The sequence below is a fragment of the Ursus americanus genome, chromosome 18 (genome assembly GCF_024610735.1).
Source record: "Ursus americanus isolate L20-20 chromosome 18, mUrsAme1.1.p, whole genome shotgun sequence".
NCBI lineage: Eukaryota > Metazoa > Chordata > Mammalia > Carnivora > Ursidae > Ursus > Ursus americanus.
In genome coordinates, this window is record NC_142144.1 from 6,459,195 (window position 1) to 6,475,067 (window position 15,873).

Here is a 15,873-nt window from a genome sequence, read left to right on the forward strand (position 1 = left end):
TTCTAGAACCTTCTGAGACCCCCTCCCTTCAGTTTAGAAGCCCTGCCTAAAGGAATCTTATTGTTAGCCTTTTAGTAGCTAAAATTGAGCACTTACTCTGTTTCAGGGGCTATGCTATGGGGTTTCTCAGATTAACTCATTACCTCCTCCTAACTGAGGCACAGAGAAGTTGTGTCACTAACCCAAGGTTACACAGCTCACAAGAGGCTAAGCCAGGATCTAGGCCCAGCCAGTCTGGTTCAGTCTGCACGCCTTTTTTTTTTTTTTTTTTTAAGATTTTATTTATTTATTTGAGAGAGAGGGAAAGTAAGAGAGATCACAGAGGCAGAGGGAGAAGCAGACTCGCCGCTGAGCAGAGAGCCCGATGCAGGGCTCAATCCCAGGATCCTGAGATCATGACCCAAGCCAAAGGCAGATGCCCAACTGACTGAGCCACCCAGGCATCCCCCACTCTGCACTCCTAACCCACCATCTGCAATGCGTGCTCACACACACACACACACACACACACACACACACACACACACACAGAGTGCCAGGCATCTGAGTAAACCTGTGGGTTAGGCCCAGAGAGAGACCAAAGTGCAGAGCCCCAGGTTAAGCGCCTAGGCTTGGCGTCTGGCTGAGCAGAGTGACTGGGGTCCAGAACTTTGTGAGGGTCGCATGAGACCCACCTGGAGATTCCCCTGGCCTTGGGCCAGCAAAGGGGCACCCCCATCAGCAGAGTTCATGTTCCTGTCAGGGAAAGAACGGATAGTGCGGGTCACATGGGCAGACATCTCATTGCAGTGACTGCTACCCAGCATGGACTTCTCCTCCCCTTCCTTCTCTCTCCCTCCTCTTTGCCCCTCTTCCTCCCTCTCCCTTCTTCCCCCTCCCCCACCCAGGGCCAAGGACAAGACTTGCACACCCCCATCCGCTGTTGTGCATCCCGCGGTCGAAATAGCCCAACCCTCTATACCGCACACTTCCAAGAAGCCCAAACCAAGTCTGGGGAGCCCCGGGTTCTCCCTGGGAGGCCTCCCCTTTGCCCACATTAGCTGAGCCCACAGGCCGGGCTGGGTTGCCCAATCCGGGGCCTCCTGCTGCCCCATCCTCCTTCCCCGTTGCAGGGAGGACAGGGAATGGCCTCCGTGGGCCTTCCAGGCTGGGATTTCCAACATTGTGGAGTTAAGACCCTAATACTATTTTTCAACAGCTTTTGGTGCTTTAATAGAATTGAGGGTAAGTCTAACTTGAAAATTTTCCCTTTTGATCTCCCTTCTTCTTTCAGGAGCTCAACAGAGCAGGGTTTAAAACAGGACTGGAGACAGCTCCCTCCTCTCTCCTGCTCCCAGCCAGGGTTCTCCTGAGGTTGGAAGTCCTGGGGTGGTCACTGTGGGCTGGATTCCTAGTTGGCAACTTTGACTCCCACTGCTTGCCTCCTCTCCCCTCATTCAGCACTGACTTGGCCTAGGCAGGCTCCTCTAAGCCCCCAGGTCCTGCCCACTCTGCCTCCTCCCTGGATTCTCCCTCCATGGGCTGCCCCCTGCCCCAACTCTTGCAGCAGGCTTCTGGCTTCTTTACTCCCCTGAGCCAAACTCCTTCATGCCCCAGGGCCTTTGCACATGTTTCCCCCTCTGCCTGAAATGTTCTTCTCATCAACTTCACTGACTCCTACTTAAGATCAGGTGTCAGCTTAGATGTCTCCTCCTCAGGGAAGCCCTCCTGGATCAGAATTGAATAATGGTAACATGACTGGCACACTAGGAACCATTCTCAGCAGGCCCTGAGCTCAGGGAACGTAGGCACTGAACAGGCTGCAACACACAGCCGGCCACACAGGAGGATTTTACTAGATGCTGGGCAAGGGAAGGGGATCCTCTTTGTGGGACTCTTTCTGCTGGGGTCTGTGCCTCAGTTTCCCTGCCTGTAAAACGAGGGGGGTGGGTCACACGCCCGCACTTGCCATGAGATGATTCTCTGATGTTCCCTCTGGGTTTCTGGCAAGGATCACGCTCATTTCACGGTATTTGACTTCCTTGATTATCTGATTTTCCAGGGAGGAATTTTAAATCTCCGGGTGGGGGTGGCATCTGCCTGATACCCGGGCACCCGTCCCATCCCACCAGCCTGAGTGCACCTGGCATCCTGGGGAGGCCCATTAGCAGTGCCCCCTCTTGGCAGATAAGGCCGTGCCCAGAGAATCCCTTCAAGGGCTCTGTGACATGGGGGTGGGGGGAGGGAGGGTGGCGGTGGTAGTCCCCCTCTCTGCCACCAAAGCTATCAAGGCGGGCACTGGGGCCAGACAGGCCGTGTGCCAAGTCTGACTCTGTCATTTCCTGGCCACTGTGGCCCATCCTTCACTTCTCTGTGTCCCGGTCCCTCTGCCGAAGAGGAGGCGCAAAACAGCACCCCCCAGCTGGGGTTCATGTGCTGACTCAGCTAGTTCCTGGCCTGGGGCTGACGCACAGTGCTCTGGGGGTCAAGGGCTCTCTCTGCCTTTCTCACCCAGCCCGAGGACGTGGCTGAGCCTCGAGTCCCTGGAGCCGAAAAACTAGGTCAATACCCAGCCCTGCTACTTAGCTGGCTGCATGACCTCCGGGTGTCTCAGCTTCCCCATCTGTAAAATGGGGGTGATAGATTCACCTTCCTCTTGGGGTGCTGTCTACTGCCAGCGCCAAATCTGTGTCTGCTCTCATGATTCCCAGCCTGGCCTCACTCTGCTCTGCTCCTGCGTGGTGATCCATCCCGGGGCAGCGGGCATGAACGGCTGAGTGCAGAATCCAGGGAAACCAAGTGTATCCAGTCCACCGCTCCTGCGCCTCATTCCCGTTTCCTGGCTGTGTGACCTGGGGCAAACCGAGTCCCTTCTCTGGGCCTCAGGCTGTCCACCTGAGAAAGCATGGCCTCAATCAACCACAATGGGAGGCTTATGCGGGACAGTGTGCGGCTGCTGTCATTCTGACCGTTGTGACATCAGAAAGTAGAGCCAGGGGGCATCTGGGTGGCTCAGTGGGTTAAGCCTCTGCCTTGGGCTCAGGTCATGATCTCAGGGTCCTGGGATCCAGCCCTGTGGCAGGCTCCTTGCTCAGCAGGGAGTCTGCTTCTCCCTCTCCTTCTGCCCCCCCCCCCCCGCTCCTGTGCTTGCTCTCTCGCTCTCTCTCAAATAAATAAATAAAATCTTTAAAAAAAAAGCAAGCAAGCAAGCAAGCAATTAGAGCCATTTCGCAAGAAGGGATGTGTTCAGCCTCCACCGTGAGGAAGGACAAGCAGTCTCTGCTCTCTGGAGCGTCTAGGAAGCTGAGGCCAGAGGGCACGGCCGGCACTGGGGGGGGGGGCCCGCAGGGTGGGAACGCTGCAGGGGGTCTCTGAGACCGCCCTTCCGCGGACACGAGCCGGAGCGAGGCGCAGGTGCGCCTCCGCCAGCCCCGGCTCCCCGCCCCACCTCGGGGATCCAAACTTCCAGAACTTCCCAGAAGGCCCCTCCCGAGAAGGCCCCGCGCCAAGGCCTCCTGGGCAGGGAGGAAGGTGCCCGAGGCACGGAGAAGGGCAGGGACCCGCCCGAGGCCACACAGCCCCGCCCGGCCCGGCGGCGCAGCTCGCGGCCCTGCGCGGACTTGCCCAGCAGGGACGTGCGGGGCCTCCCGGAGGTCCGCGCCCGCCGAGCCACGGGATGAAAGGGGAATCCGCCGAAACCTGCCTCCCTCCCCGGCTCGCCCGCCCCTTCCGCAACCGGATCTGGCTGGGGGCGCCGGGCTTTGATGTCGGCGCAGCGGCCCCCGCGCCTGGCCGGCTCGGGAGCCTCCGGGAGGCCGACTTGAAAGGGCAGCCGCGGCCGTCCGCAGCCTTCCCCGGGCCCGCCCGAAGGAGGCGGAGAGGCGGGGGGTGGGGGGCGCGGGAGGCGTCAAGCCCCGTCCAAAGAGCGAGGGGGCGGGCTGTCCTCGGCGTGCAAGGCCCTGCCCGTGGGTGCCCTGCCTCTGCCACCCGTTGCCACGCTTCCACTCGGCCCCTAGGTTCGTACAGAATCGCTGTGGTTCCCAGGTATTGCCCCATCTCGGGCCCTAGCACTTCACGTTCCTCCTGCCAGAAACACCCTTCCTGCCTCTGACTACCCGGCCTTGGGATCAGCTCCTCTCTCTGGGCTTCAACTCTTCGTGTGGGCTTTCCCAGAAACTGCACCCCCACCTCCTTCCCAGGTCCACCGCCTCAGCGACCCCCGTAGCGGCACAGACTAGTAATTCGCCACCTGCGGACCCCTAGCTGGGGGTGGGGGCTCCAGGAAGCACCTTGGCAGCCGCCTGCCTGGACCTGGGTGGGCGGGGGCTGGGGGGAAAGGGATAATACAAGTCACGATACTAAGAAGCCCTTGGGGCGAGCCGGTGCGAGGGTGGCGGCAGAGAGAATTCCAGGCGCCCAGAGTACATCACAGGTTCCTGGTTCCCCATATCCTTGGAATACCCAGCTGTGTGACCCTGCTCCCTCACTCCAGGCGCCACCTTGCCCTCACTGCATAGGGCCCCCAGCTACTGTCTCGGCAAGGGGCCCTTGCGATCAACCACTGACAGCCCCCAGAACCCTCCAGCCTCTTGATTCCCCGCCCCAGAGCACCCCCATGCTCAACCCTCTGCCCAGTCTGCTGATTTCCACGGCCTCTCCCAGCGTGGCGCTAGGGCTCAGGAAAGACCCCTCCGTTCCTCACCCCAGGCTGGATTCCATCCTAGGACTCCGTTCAGCCAAGGTGCCTGGGAGGGTGAGCCAGCCCAGGCACCATCCTTGGGTGGAGGGGGGGCGGTTTCAGGAAGTTAGACACAGGAGCCAACGGGCCAGGAACCTCAGTTTGGTTCCAGTGTCTCAGGAACCGAGGTTTGCACACACAGAGCCCGTGTCACTGGCTGTACACGCACACAGACCCAAGGGTGGCCTTGAAAGGAGCCCTCTAGCGTCTCCCCAGGAGGAGGAGGGGGAGGGGGGCTCCGGAGGGGGGAGGGGGTGGTAGTGATGCAGGGATGGGTGTGCTGCCCGCAGGAGCTGCTGCCTGGGTGGGCAAAACCAGATGTGAGCTTCAGCCTCCCCTCCCCGCCAGCTCCAGCCTTTCTAGAACCTCAGAGCTCAGCCTTCCCATCCCCAGGGTATTGGGTATTCGGTCTGCAGCTCCCTACCACCACTCCCGCTGCCCCCACCCCACCCCACTCTGCTGTCTGCTAGGCTCAGCAGGCAGAGGGGAGAAAGGAGGGGGAACAGAGGGCTCCCCTTGGGGGCGGCAGGCTGAGAGCTTGACCCCCAACCCCCACCCTCATCAAGCTTCTCCACCTGTTTTCTCTTGCTGCCTGAAGGGCTGTCCTAGCCTCCTTCTTCCTTCCTACCTCAACAAATGTGCACCTACTATGTGCCTTCCTGTGCAAGGATGGACTCACCATCGAGTGGGAGAAACAGACACAAATAAAACAGATCCATAAATACAGGCTATGATGATAGAACTACAGGCAGCTCAGAGAAAAGGCTGTCACCCAGCCACAGACATCAGGGAGGCTTCCCTGAGAAAGTGGCAAGGCTGCCTTGAAAGCAAAGGCTAGGGTGGGGAGGGTGAGTGGCGGAAGGGGCAGAGGGCACAGTGAGTGGGCTGCATTGTGTGAGTGGGAGAGAGAGGAAGGACCTGTGGGAGGGGGAAGGGGGCAGGCTGGTGTGGCACAGGCCAGGGGGCCACCCGGGATCCAGGCAGGTGGGGCAGGAAGCTGGGCACCCACAGAATCCAGCCCAGGATGCCCCCACTCTTCCGGAGAGGGGACTCACTGGGCGAGACCCACAGAAACAGGAGAGTTCGAGTTGGGGCAGAAGAAAATCCCAGCCTGGACTTCAGACACCCCCTCTCCCCCCTAATGGGCTGACCTGGCCCAAGGTGGGAATGGGAAAACTGGAAGCTAGCTTTCAGAAGGTGTGCTGACTGGGGCTGGCCCCAAAGTGGACGGGAACTAGAAGGGCCTGACCCATTCGCCTAGAACACTGTTTCTTCCAACTACCTCTTCTAGAAGAGGAGAAAAGGGCCCTTGCAGCTGGAGGTGACCCAGTCCCCACCTCCTGGCTTACAACAATAGAGGTAAAAAAAGGTCATCACCATTTGTCATCACAGCAGACATGTAGGTAGTATTGTCCTTTGAAGTCGTTTACTCAATCCTGTTAGTAACTCAAGGTAGGGAAACTAAGGGGCAGTATTGGTCAAATCAGCTGCCCCTGGCCACCCGGCTGATAAGTAGTGGACCTGGGATTTGAACCTAAGGCCATCTGGCTCCAAAGCTGGTATTTCCCTACCTCTCCAGTGCTCACTTGAGCTGTTGAATGAACAACTGAACCGGTTAAATTTTACTCCTATCTCCATGTGCCCCCTAAATGGACTGGGTGGCCCTCCCTATGGGTTCCTCCCCCTGGCCCTGCCTCAGGACCTGGGCTGAGCCTGGCCCCGATCGGAGCGCACTGGGGGAGGCCACCTCCTGGAGCTTTTCAAATCACCCATCTGCCAGGCTCCAGCCAGATTCCCCGCAGGCTCCCAGCCCAGCTTCCTGCCCTTTCCTGCCCTTTCCTGCCCTCCTATCCAAGGTTCCAAGAGAGACCTGAAGGTCGGAGTCAGAGAAATTGGAAGATGCTTTGCGGCTGTCTTTGAAGAAGGAACCGAGGATGGTGGGCAGCGTCGAGAAGCTAGGAAAAGCAAGGAAACATTCTCTTCTAGAGCCCACAAAAGGAACACAGCCCTTCGACACCTTGACTTTGGGATTTCTTTTTTTTTTCTTTTTTTTTTTTTAAAGATTTTATTTATTTATTTGACAGAGAGAGAGACAGCCAGTGAGAGAGGGAACACAAGCAGGGGGAGTGGGAGAGGAAGAAGCAGGCTCCCAGCGGAGGAGCCTGATGTGGGGCTCGATCCCAGAACGCCAGGATCACGCCCTGAGCCGAAGGCAGACGCTTGACCTCTGTGCTACCCAGGCGCCCCTAACCTTGGGATTTCTGACCTCCAGACCGGGAGAGAATAAATTTGTGTTGTTGAAGCCACTGTATTTGTGGTCTTAGTTATAGCCGCGATGGGAAACTGATAGAGAGGGGCTGGACCAGATCTTCTCCAGCTTAGCCAGGGCTTAGCCAGCTCTGATGTTCCAGAAAGAAAAGAAAGAATACGAAGGACCCTGCTCTGTGAAGGATTACAGGGCCAAGGGGCAGGAGTGGGAGCTTCAAGACCCACCTGGTCATCCTAGGGTTTTTGTCTGGGACTTTCCATTTCCAGTTTCCCCAGAAAACAAACCCAGCCTGTCTGGGGGGCTGGGCCTCAGGGCGGAGGCTGCAAGGTGAGCGTAAGGAACTCCAGCGCGTCCTTCCAGAGCGGAACTGAGGCTTCTCTGGGTTGCTGCTGTAAGCCCGCTCTCTCTCTTCACCAGGAGGCCTCAGAGCCCCCCCCCCGGGGGGGGGTGCGGGGTTCGCGAGCACAGGCTAGAAACAGGTTGCCTAAACATGGTGTCTCTGCTTTGTTGAGCCAACATGTGTGTCTCTGGGCAAATCTCCCCACCTCTCCGAGCCTCCTCCATTAAATGCAGAGACTGGGCAGAATCCCCGTGGGGCCCGACTGGGTGCCGGTCTGTGAAGAGCTCTGCGCGGGCACACAGGTGTATGCCTGTGTGTGTCTGGCCGTGCAGGTACTTGTGAACAGGGACACACGCGCAGGCACGCTTGTACAGGAACATGCGTGCAGGTGTATACACAGCCTGGGTGAGCGTGAAATTCACCTTTGACCTGTCACTCCCCTGCTCACTGCCTTCACTGCCCAAGGGAGTTCAAATCTTCCCCACGGCCTGCAAGACCCGGCCCAGTGTCACTCTGGTAGCCCCTCAGTCTTGCCCCCAACTCCCCGGCATGCTCCCCAAGATCCAGCCCTGCCTGCCTTCGACTTCCTTAAGGGAGTCCAGGCCTCCTGTCATGCTGTTCATTCTGTCTGGTTCCCATTTACCTTCTCCTCCTTGTTGACTAGCTCCTGTTCAGTCTTTTGGTCTTGGAAAGCTATCACGTCCTCCAGGGAGCCTTCCCTGACTGCCACTGTGGCTGGGCTGATTGTCTCTCCCATTTCACTGCATGACCCCTCCCTCCTGGGTGCTCCCACTACCTTGTACAATAATGGCTCATGAGTGTCCCTCTTCTTTCTGAGGCCGTGTGCACCCCATGGCAGGAAGCCAGAATGCTGCGTCCTCCCCGGTCGCCAGCACCCAGCACAGGGTCCAGAGCAGAGGAGGCGCTCAGAACACTTCACTGAATGAATGAATGGGTGCGAGTGTCTGGATGCGTGAGCTGGGAGGCTGCGATCACATCCGTGTTCCTGCCATTAGTGATGGGGGGGCAGTGATTTGGCCCCGACTGTGCCTTGGAGGGGCGGGAGCAGGGGTGGGGCCAGAGTGTGCAGCTCCCACCACAGTCCCCTCTCCCCTGCGCTGAGTGGACTTACCGAGGTTGCTTTGTTGTTGGAGGGGAGGGGAGAGCAGAGTGAGCAGGAGGGGGAGGCCTGCAGCCTGCAGCTTCGTGCTGACACATTCTCCTTCCTTCCTCCCTGACCTCCCTCTGACCTCCAGCCAGCCTGGGCCCCTCCACTGAATGGGGGAAGGGGCAGGAACCTCCAGTGTCCCCCGGGGAAGGCACTTCTGGATTCCCCTCTGTGTCCCCCCAACCCCCCCCTCCCCCTCCAACCTCAGGTCTGGGGCCTGGGGAGGAGCTGGTCAGGCCTGGAGGCAAGCAGAGCAGGCTCAGTGGGAAGGTGGGGTGAGGGCCTGGCCTGGCCCTCCCTGGTGACGTGAGGTAGGTCACGCCACCTGTCTGAGCCTTAATCGTGTCATCTGTACAATGGCCCAAAGGCACTTGCTTGCAGCCATGTGGCCATTAATGCGATCATGTTTACAGGAGGCTTGACACGGAGTCTGGCAATGGAAAATGCTCAGTAAGTATAGTTTCGTCATTAGCATGATCATTTCCCCGTCTCTCCCTCCCCCTCTCCGTCCCTCCCAGCCCTCAGATCCACGCAGTTTGGCAGGTGCACCCCGTTCTTGTCCTCACAGTAGGACTGACCCGCCTATTCACCTCTGTACGATCCCCAGCCTCTAGCACGGTGCCTGGCACCCAGCAGGGGCTCAGTCAGTGTCCAATGAATGAACCAGCAGAGCCCTCGGGGACAAGACCGGTCTTGTCCCCGTTCCTCTCTGGGCCTCACCGTGAGTCCACAAACTGGGAATCTCCGAGGTTCCTCCTGCTTTGAGATCCAGACTGGGTGTTTTGTGTCACCACTGTGTTGAGTCTTGGGTCTTTTTTTTTTTTTTTTTTGAATATTCACGCCAGCTGTCACTTCCCCAAACCCTCTCTCACCTGGATGCAAGCCAACCTCTCGCTTTTCTACCTGCTTCTGTGCCATCACACAGAGCTGGGGCAGGGGTCTTCAAAACACAAATCTCTGCTGAGTAAAGGCGAGAGCCTTTAATGTAGCTCATGGGGCCCTGCACAGCCCGGCCCTGGAGAGCCCGTTCAGCCTTTTCCAGAAACCTCCACCAGCTCCAGAACACAGGCCTTCTCCTCTTCTCTGACCCTCCCTATACAGGCCCTTTGCACATGCTGTCCCCTCCCTCTTCACCTGGTTAACTGCTACGCCTTCTCCAGATCTGCCACTCCCATTACTGACTGCCTTCCTCCCTCCCAGCATCTGTCGATTCATATATATATATATATATGTATTTATTTTATATTTATATTTTATTTTTATATTATATTATATATTTATATATATAATGTATTTATATGTATATAATGTATTTATTTATTTGAGGGGGGGAGGGCAGAGGGGGAGGGAAAAGCAGACTCCTCACCAAGCACAGAGCCTGATGTGGGGCTCCATCCCAGAACCCTGAGATCCTGACCTGAGCCCAAGGCAGAGGCTTAATGGACTGAGCCACTCAGGTGCCCTGAATCAGAAAGCTCTAGCTGCTACTGGGATAGCTGGGTGTGTTTTCTCCACTAGACCAAAGGCTCTGGGCAGGGCGGGGGGGGGGGGGGTGTCAGGCCTGGCCCAGTTCCCCTTTCCATTGCCACAACATAATAGAGCTTAGCACCAAGGAGGTGCTCACAAAAGCCCGTCATGGCCCGTATCCCTCCCCCTGCAGTGGGAGTCTTTGAGGGTCTCTGCGGAGCCCCCTTTTGCCTGAGGGGCAGGTGGCCACAGAGGAATGAGTGCGGACTGGGTGGAGGTTCATACTTGTGCTTCGGGGAGTGGAGCTCTGAGGGGCAGGTGGCGGGGGAGGGGGTGACCTCTGGCCGCACTGCTCAGCCCTGCCCTCTGCCCCAAATTGCAGCCTGTTCTCAGGGGAGGGCCTGCGGTAGCCAGGACATGTTGGAATACATCCCGTCCTCTGAGCTTGGCCAGGGTGGGTCCCAGCCCTACCACTCACTGCTGTGTACCCTGAGGCACGGCCCTGCCCTTCTCTGGGCCTCAGGTCGTCCTGTACAGAATGACGACAGCACTAGTCCCTGCTACAGGGGGTGGGAGTCAATGAGACCAGGTGTCAGCACATCATGTTGCTCAGGTGGGAGGGGACTCACAGGCAGGGGGGTACAGGGAGGGACAGGGTGTGGTCTTCCGGGGGGTGGGGGCATCCCCAAAGCCATTTTGTAGCTAGTTTGCAGCAGGCATTAGGGAAGGTGGTAGAGAGAGCCTCAGAGTGGCTGCCAGAAGGAGGTGAGCACGGAGTGTGTGTGTGTGTGTGTGTGTGTGTGTGTGTGTGTGTGCGCGCGCGCGCTGTGAGTGAGCTAGCTGGTGAGAAAGAGCCTTCAGAGGAGGGGAGACAGGGAATGAGCTGGAAAAGCTCAGCACTGCAGCAGCAGTGAAACCAAAGGCCCAGAGGCAGGGAGCTCGAGAGAGGCCTCCACAAGGACCGTGCAATGAAAGCATGTGTGTCTGGGGGGTGTAGGGGTGCGGGGCTGGACGGAGGGAGGGGCTTCTCAAACTCTGGAAAGGGGGGGAGGATTTCTGGGCCAGAGGGTCTCACCTGGTTCCCTGGCATCCCCAGCGTCAAGGGCTTACACTCTGCTGCCCAAGGACCCCTGTTTGAATTTGGGCTCTGCCACTGACTAGCCAAGTGACCCTGGATGAGTCCTTTGCCTTTTGAAGCTTCGGTTTCTTTGGTTGTAAAATTGGGATGATGACAGAACATACTTGTGTATTAGTTTGCCAGGTGGCAGCGACGCGGTACTCCACACCAGGGGGCTTAAACAACAGAAACGTATTTTCTCATGGTTCTGGAGGCTGGAAGTGCCAAGAGCAAGGTGTGGGCCGCTTCGGTTTGTTCTGAAGCCTCTCTGCTTGGCTGGTAGACAGCCACCTTCTCCCAGTGTCTTCCCACGGTCCTTCCTCTGTGCGTGTCTATGTCCTAATTTCCTCTTCTTAAAGGACACCAGGCATATTGGAGTGGGGCCCAGCCTCATGACCTCACTGAACCTTAATTTCCTCTTTAAAGACTATGTCCAAATACAGTCACATTCTGAGTTACTGGGGGTTAAGACTTCACCGTATGGATTTGGGGGGACACAGTGCCGTCCATAATGCCTGTTTTGGTCTGGGTTCCCTGAAAGCAGGCTAAAGGAAGGGCCTGGGAGTTTGTTTGCAAGTATATTCCCAGGAGCAAGAGTGAGGGATGGGGAGGCGGGGAGCGAAACAGGAAAGAGCAGATACAAACATACATTATTGAGCTCACCATTATGGAAGTCCGGGTGGCCAGTCCCCCGGGATTGTCTGAGATTCTTTATGAAGTATGTCTCAGGACCATCTGCCTGAAGAGGAAAGGGGGAGGCTTTTATCCCGTGGCTGTTTCCCCTGGATCAAGGGTTGGCCTGTAGGGTGTTGCAGCTGGCCATGTGTGGCCACCGCGTGGGTTCCTGGGGCGGGGAGGGGTGCCCACACAAGGGCATCCGAAAAGCCCCAGGGTGGGAATCGAGACGAAACTCGCAGGCGGAAGCATCATCCTCAACATTATCCTCATCATCGGGCTGTGGCTGCCTGGAGCTGGCCGAAGCCAGCAAGGGCTGTCCACTGCAGCTGGCCTGGATTAAGAGGTTTGAAATTGTGCGCAAGAGATGTTCTCGGCCCCTTGCGGCACTCAGCTCTGTCCCTGTCCTCCACGGGGTCCAGGCTGTTAGACTCCCCTTCAAATTGCTGGCTATCTGCTGACCCTGCGAGACTTTCTGCAGACAGTTTGCTGCATCGGGGATCCGTTGCCCCCGCCTGAACAGTTACCCCCTTCTTTGCCTGCTGATCTCTGGCACAAGGACCCCAACATGGTCAGATGGCAGTCACCGCTCTGAGTTCCGTGAGACCCACGCTGTTCACTGTTCAGGGCTTCCTGGTTTCCCTGCTGCCTCGTCCCTCCTCCCGCCCAGGTAACCAGGACCTCTGACCTAACAAACCTAAAGCTGCAGGGAGGAGAAGCACAAATTCAGTGGGGGAGGGGAGCACTGGAAGGGAAGGGGGGAGGGCGGCAATCTTGTGTCCACAGCTTGTTCCTGGACTGTGTGTACCAGCTAACGGGGACCCAGCACCATTGATGGGCTGTGGGTTCTGGGCACAGCGTGCGAGAACACCAAGGTGCAGAGAGGCCAAGGAGCCAGCCTCGGCCCCCAGGGGCCCTGGGTCCAGCCTTGACTCCCAATCCAGTGCTCCTATGACCACACTCCAAGAGAAACTGTGGGGGTCATGGGGAGAGGGAGAGGCTGGGACAGGCAGGGACCTTATACCCACTCCCCTCCAGGGGGCCTCGCATACAGTTGGTGCTTACTAAATATGCACTGCAAGACTGAACTGAATATCTGGGTGGGTGGACGGATGGACAGCCCAACAAACAGGTGGGCGCGGCCTAGCCCCGGATTGTTCCAAGTCCCAGGCAGCCAGCCCGGCGCCCCCATCCTCGGCTAGCCTCATCTGCTTGCTATCAATCTCCCTTTCAATTCTGCGGAGTCACTGCTCTCAACCCCTTGTCGGTGGGGTGTGCCAGGAATTTGGAGGGAAGAAAGGCTGACAACCTCAGAGCCTCAACACCACCTGACCTTGTTCAAGATGAGAAAACCGAGGCAGGGGCAGAGTCCTGAGGTTTGCTCAGCCCTTGAATGCCCCACCCCCACCCCACCCCACCCCCCAGCAGCCTGGGGGCCCCCACCCCTGCCTGGCTCACCTACCGCTGTGGGGAAGAAGCCTTAGACTTCTGTGTCAGATTTTGGTAACTAGTTTGCCCTTGCTGGGGCGGGGGCGGAGCCGGGCCGTGGGGGAGGGGGAAGGATCCGGTCTGCAGATGGGGTTCCCTGAGCCCCAACCCGTCATTCGGAATCCTCCCGAAGTTACACTAACACAACCCGTGAAGCTCCAAGGATGCCTTAGCTGGCCTCGGCAGGGCTCCCCGGCCTCTCCTGACCCAACCCATGGGCTGCCCCCCACACCACTCCCTCCCCTCCATGAGTCTCTCTTCTCTCCCCTTGGGCGCCTCACACCCTTCTCCAGGGTCTGGAGACAGGACTCAGGGGCCCACTTCTGTCCCCCACATGTATATGGCATGGCGCAGACCCCCGCCCCTCTCTGAGCCTCAGTGGTGCAGCTGGGGCAGGTCAGCCACCTGAGTCCCTTCTGACGCCGACCCTCCAGGACTCCTTGGCCATCAGTACTCTATCTCTCCTTCTCCCTCTGTCTGCACCCCCTTTCTCTCTGGCCCTCCTGGCCTCTCTCTCGTCCCCCTCTGGCTCCCCCCCTCCATATCTTGGCTTCTCCCTCCTCTTTCCCTCCTCCTGACCACCCTCCTCAGAGAATGCCAAATCTGCAGGTTTCCCGCGACCTTGAGCAGCCAGCAGGTTGAGAGCAGAGCTGGCAGCTCAGAGCTTTGCAAAGGGGCCTCTCCCCACGGAGCGCTGCGCGTGCACTCCTCTCCCACCCCCATCCCACTTGCCCTGCTCTATTTTCCTCCACAGCGTTTCCCATCTTGTCACTGTTGACTCCCCTTATACATTATATCTCTCGGCCATCCCCTCGTGAGAACGTCGGTTCCCCAGAGGCAGGGATTTTTGTCTGTCCCCAACGCTTAGAACAGGCCCGGCGCACAGTAGGTGCTCAGTGGGTGACTGATGATTTCCTCCCCGCTCGCTCGCTAAGGAGAGCCACCATTGATGGAGCGCCTTCGTGTGCGCCATCTCACTGCCTCTGATCAACAGCTCTGTGTGCCCGAGGACTCTCTTGGGCCCCTCTGGGAAGACGGGAAACTGAGGCTCGGAGAGGAAGGGCCCAACGGGCAACACGAGTCCAAGGTCACCGTCGTAAACGCCGGAGACGGGATTCGAACCCACGCATCCAGACCCCGGCGCCTGCGCACTCGGTCCTTCCTCCGAGCGCCCGGGGTGGCATCGCGCTCCCGCCCGGGAAAACCCGAGGGGGCGGGGCCAGGCCTGCGGGGCGGCCTTCGGCCACGCCCCTACGCGTAGAGTGGGGAAACTGAGGCACCCCACGCCCACTCCCGGCTTCCTCGGATTCCCCGGAAGCCTTTTACCCAAACCCAGGTCGGCCGGGGAACCGGCCCGCGCCCCCCTCCCCGGGCCCTCCCCTACCCCCCTCGCCCCGCCCCTCCCAGCCCCCGGCCCGAGGCGGAGCTTAGCCCGCGCCCACCGGGAGCCGGGGAGGGAGAGAAAAATGAGTTTTCCTGCCGCCCGGTGGCGGTGTCAATTGATCGGGCGCGGGCGGGGGCCGCGCGCCGGGCTGGGGGCCTCGCTCGCAGCTGCCGGCGCACAATTATCGGGAAAAAACTGGGGCGGCTGCTGCGGTGAAATTAGTTATCGATCCCTCGGCGGGGCCGCGGGGCCGCGCTCGGCGCTGCCGGCTGCACACCCGGACCGGGCCCGCTGGGCGGGGGCGGGGGGCGGCCCTCTCCCTCCTCTCCTGCCTCCTCCCCCTCTCCCTTCCTTCCCCCGCCGCCCTGCTCTCTGCTCCCGTTCATCCCGCCGCAGTATTGACCCACGCCGGCAGGCGCGGACAGGCGCCCCCTCCCGCGCCGCCCCCATCTCTCGACCACCCCGCCCGCGGGCCCTGCTTCGGGGGAACCCGCGAGCTGGCCCCGAGAAAGGACGGACGCCGGGGGCGGGGCAGGGTGTGTCCCGCGGGTAGAGGGCTGCAGGTGCAGAGGGTGGGAGCCAGTCCTGCCCCTAGAAGACCGGCTCTGGGATCCTGCTGCCTGGGGAGGTGCGTGACGTCTCTGAGCCTCATCTATAAACCAGGGTAGTTCCCACACCTTGCTTATGGAGAGGATACACTGAGAGGGTTCAAGAGAAGTGCCTGCGCTTGTCGCTCCCCCGGAGTATGTTGGGAATTTATACCACCCACTCTCCCCAACGCCTCTAGGAGCAGTGTCATATCCCCATTTTATAGATGAGAAAACTAAGCTCAGAGAGGGGAGACGCTTTATCTATGGCCACTCAGTGAGCTGGTGGCCCCAGGACTCTACAAAGTAGGGTCTCAGAGAGGAGACCCTGGGCAGGAGACCCCGGGCGGGGGTCTTCTCAGTAGGCTGCTGACATATCCCAGAGCCTGGCTGGGGGTGTGGTCAGGGAGGAAGGAAGGTCAGTTCTGGGACCCCCAGCCCCTTGTCTTAGGGCACCTTGGCCCTGCAGCCTCTAGGGAGGAGGGAAAGAGAAGAGAGAGAGGGGAAAGGGAGTGAGGAGGGAAGGGCCTCCCAGCTCAGAACTAGGCTGGGGGGGCTGCTGAGGTTCTGAGTTTTAATCCTGGCCCTTCACTCACCAGTGTGTGACCTTGGGCAAGTCCCTGTCCCTCCCCAGGCCTCCTGCAAAGAGGAGTTAAACCTT

The 15,873-nt window shown here is 59.1% G+C and overlaps 1 protein-coding gene across 1 annotated transcript in view; it reads left to right on the plus strand.

Moving 5' to 3' along the window:
* C18H9orf50 (chromosome 18 C9orf50 homolog) overlaps positions 1–14,841 on the plus strand; it is a 28,447-nt gene extending 13,606 nt beyond the window's left edge. Inside the window, exons 9-10 of the mRNA XM_087869672.1 lie at positions 14,236–14,498; positions 14,649–14,841. Coding sequence (XP_087725798.1) covers positions 14,236–14,498; positions 14,649–14,841 — 456 coding nt within the window. The remainder of the gene's footprint in view (positions 1–14,235; positions 14,499–14,648) is intronic.
* The last annotated feature ends 1,032 nt before the right edge of the window (positions 14,842–15,873 follow it).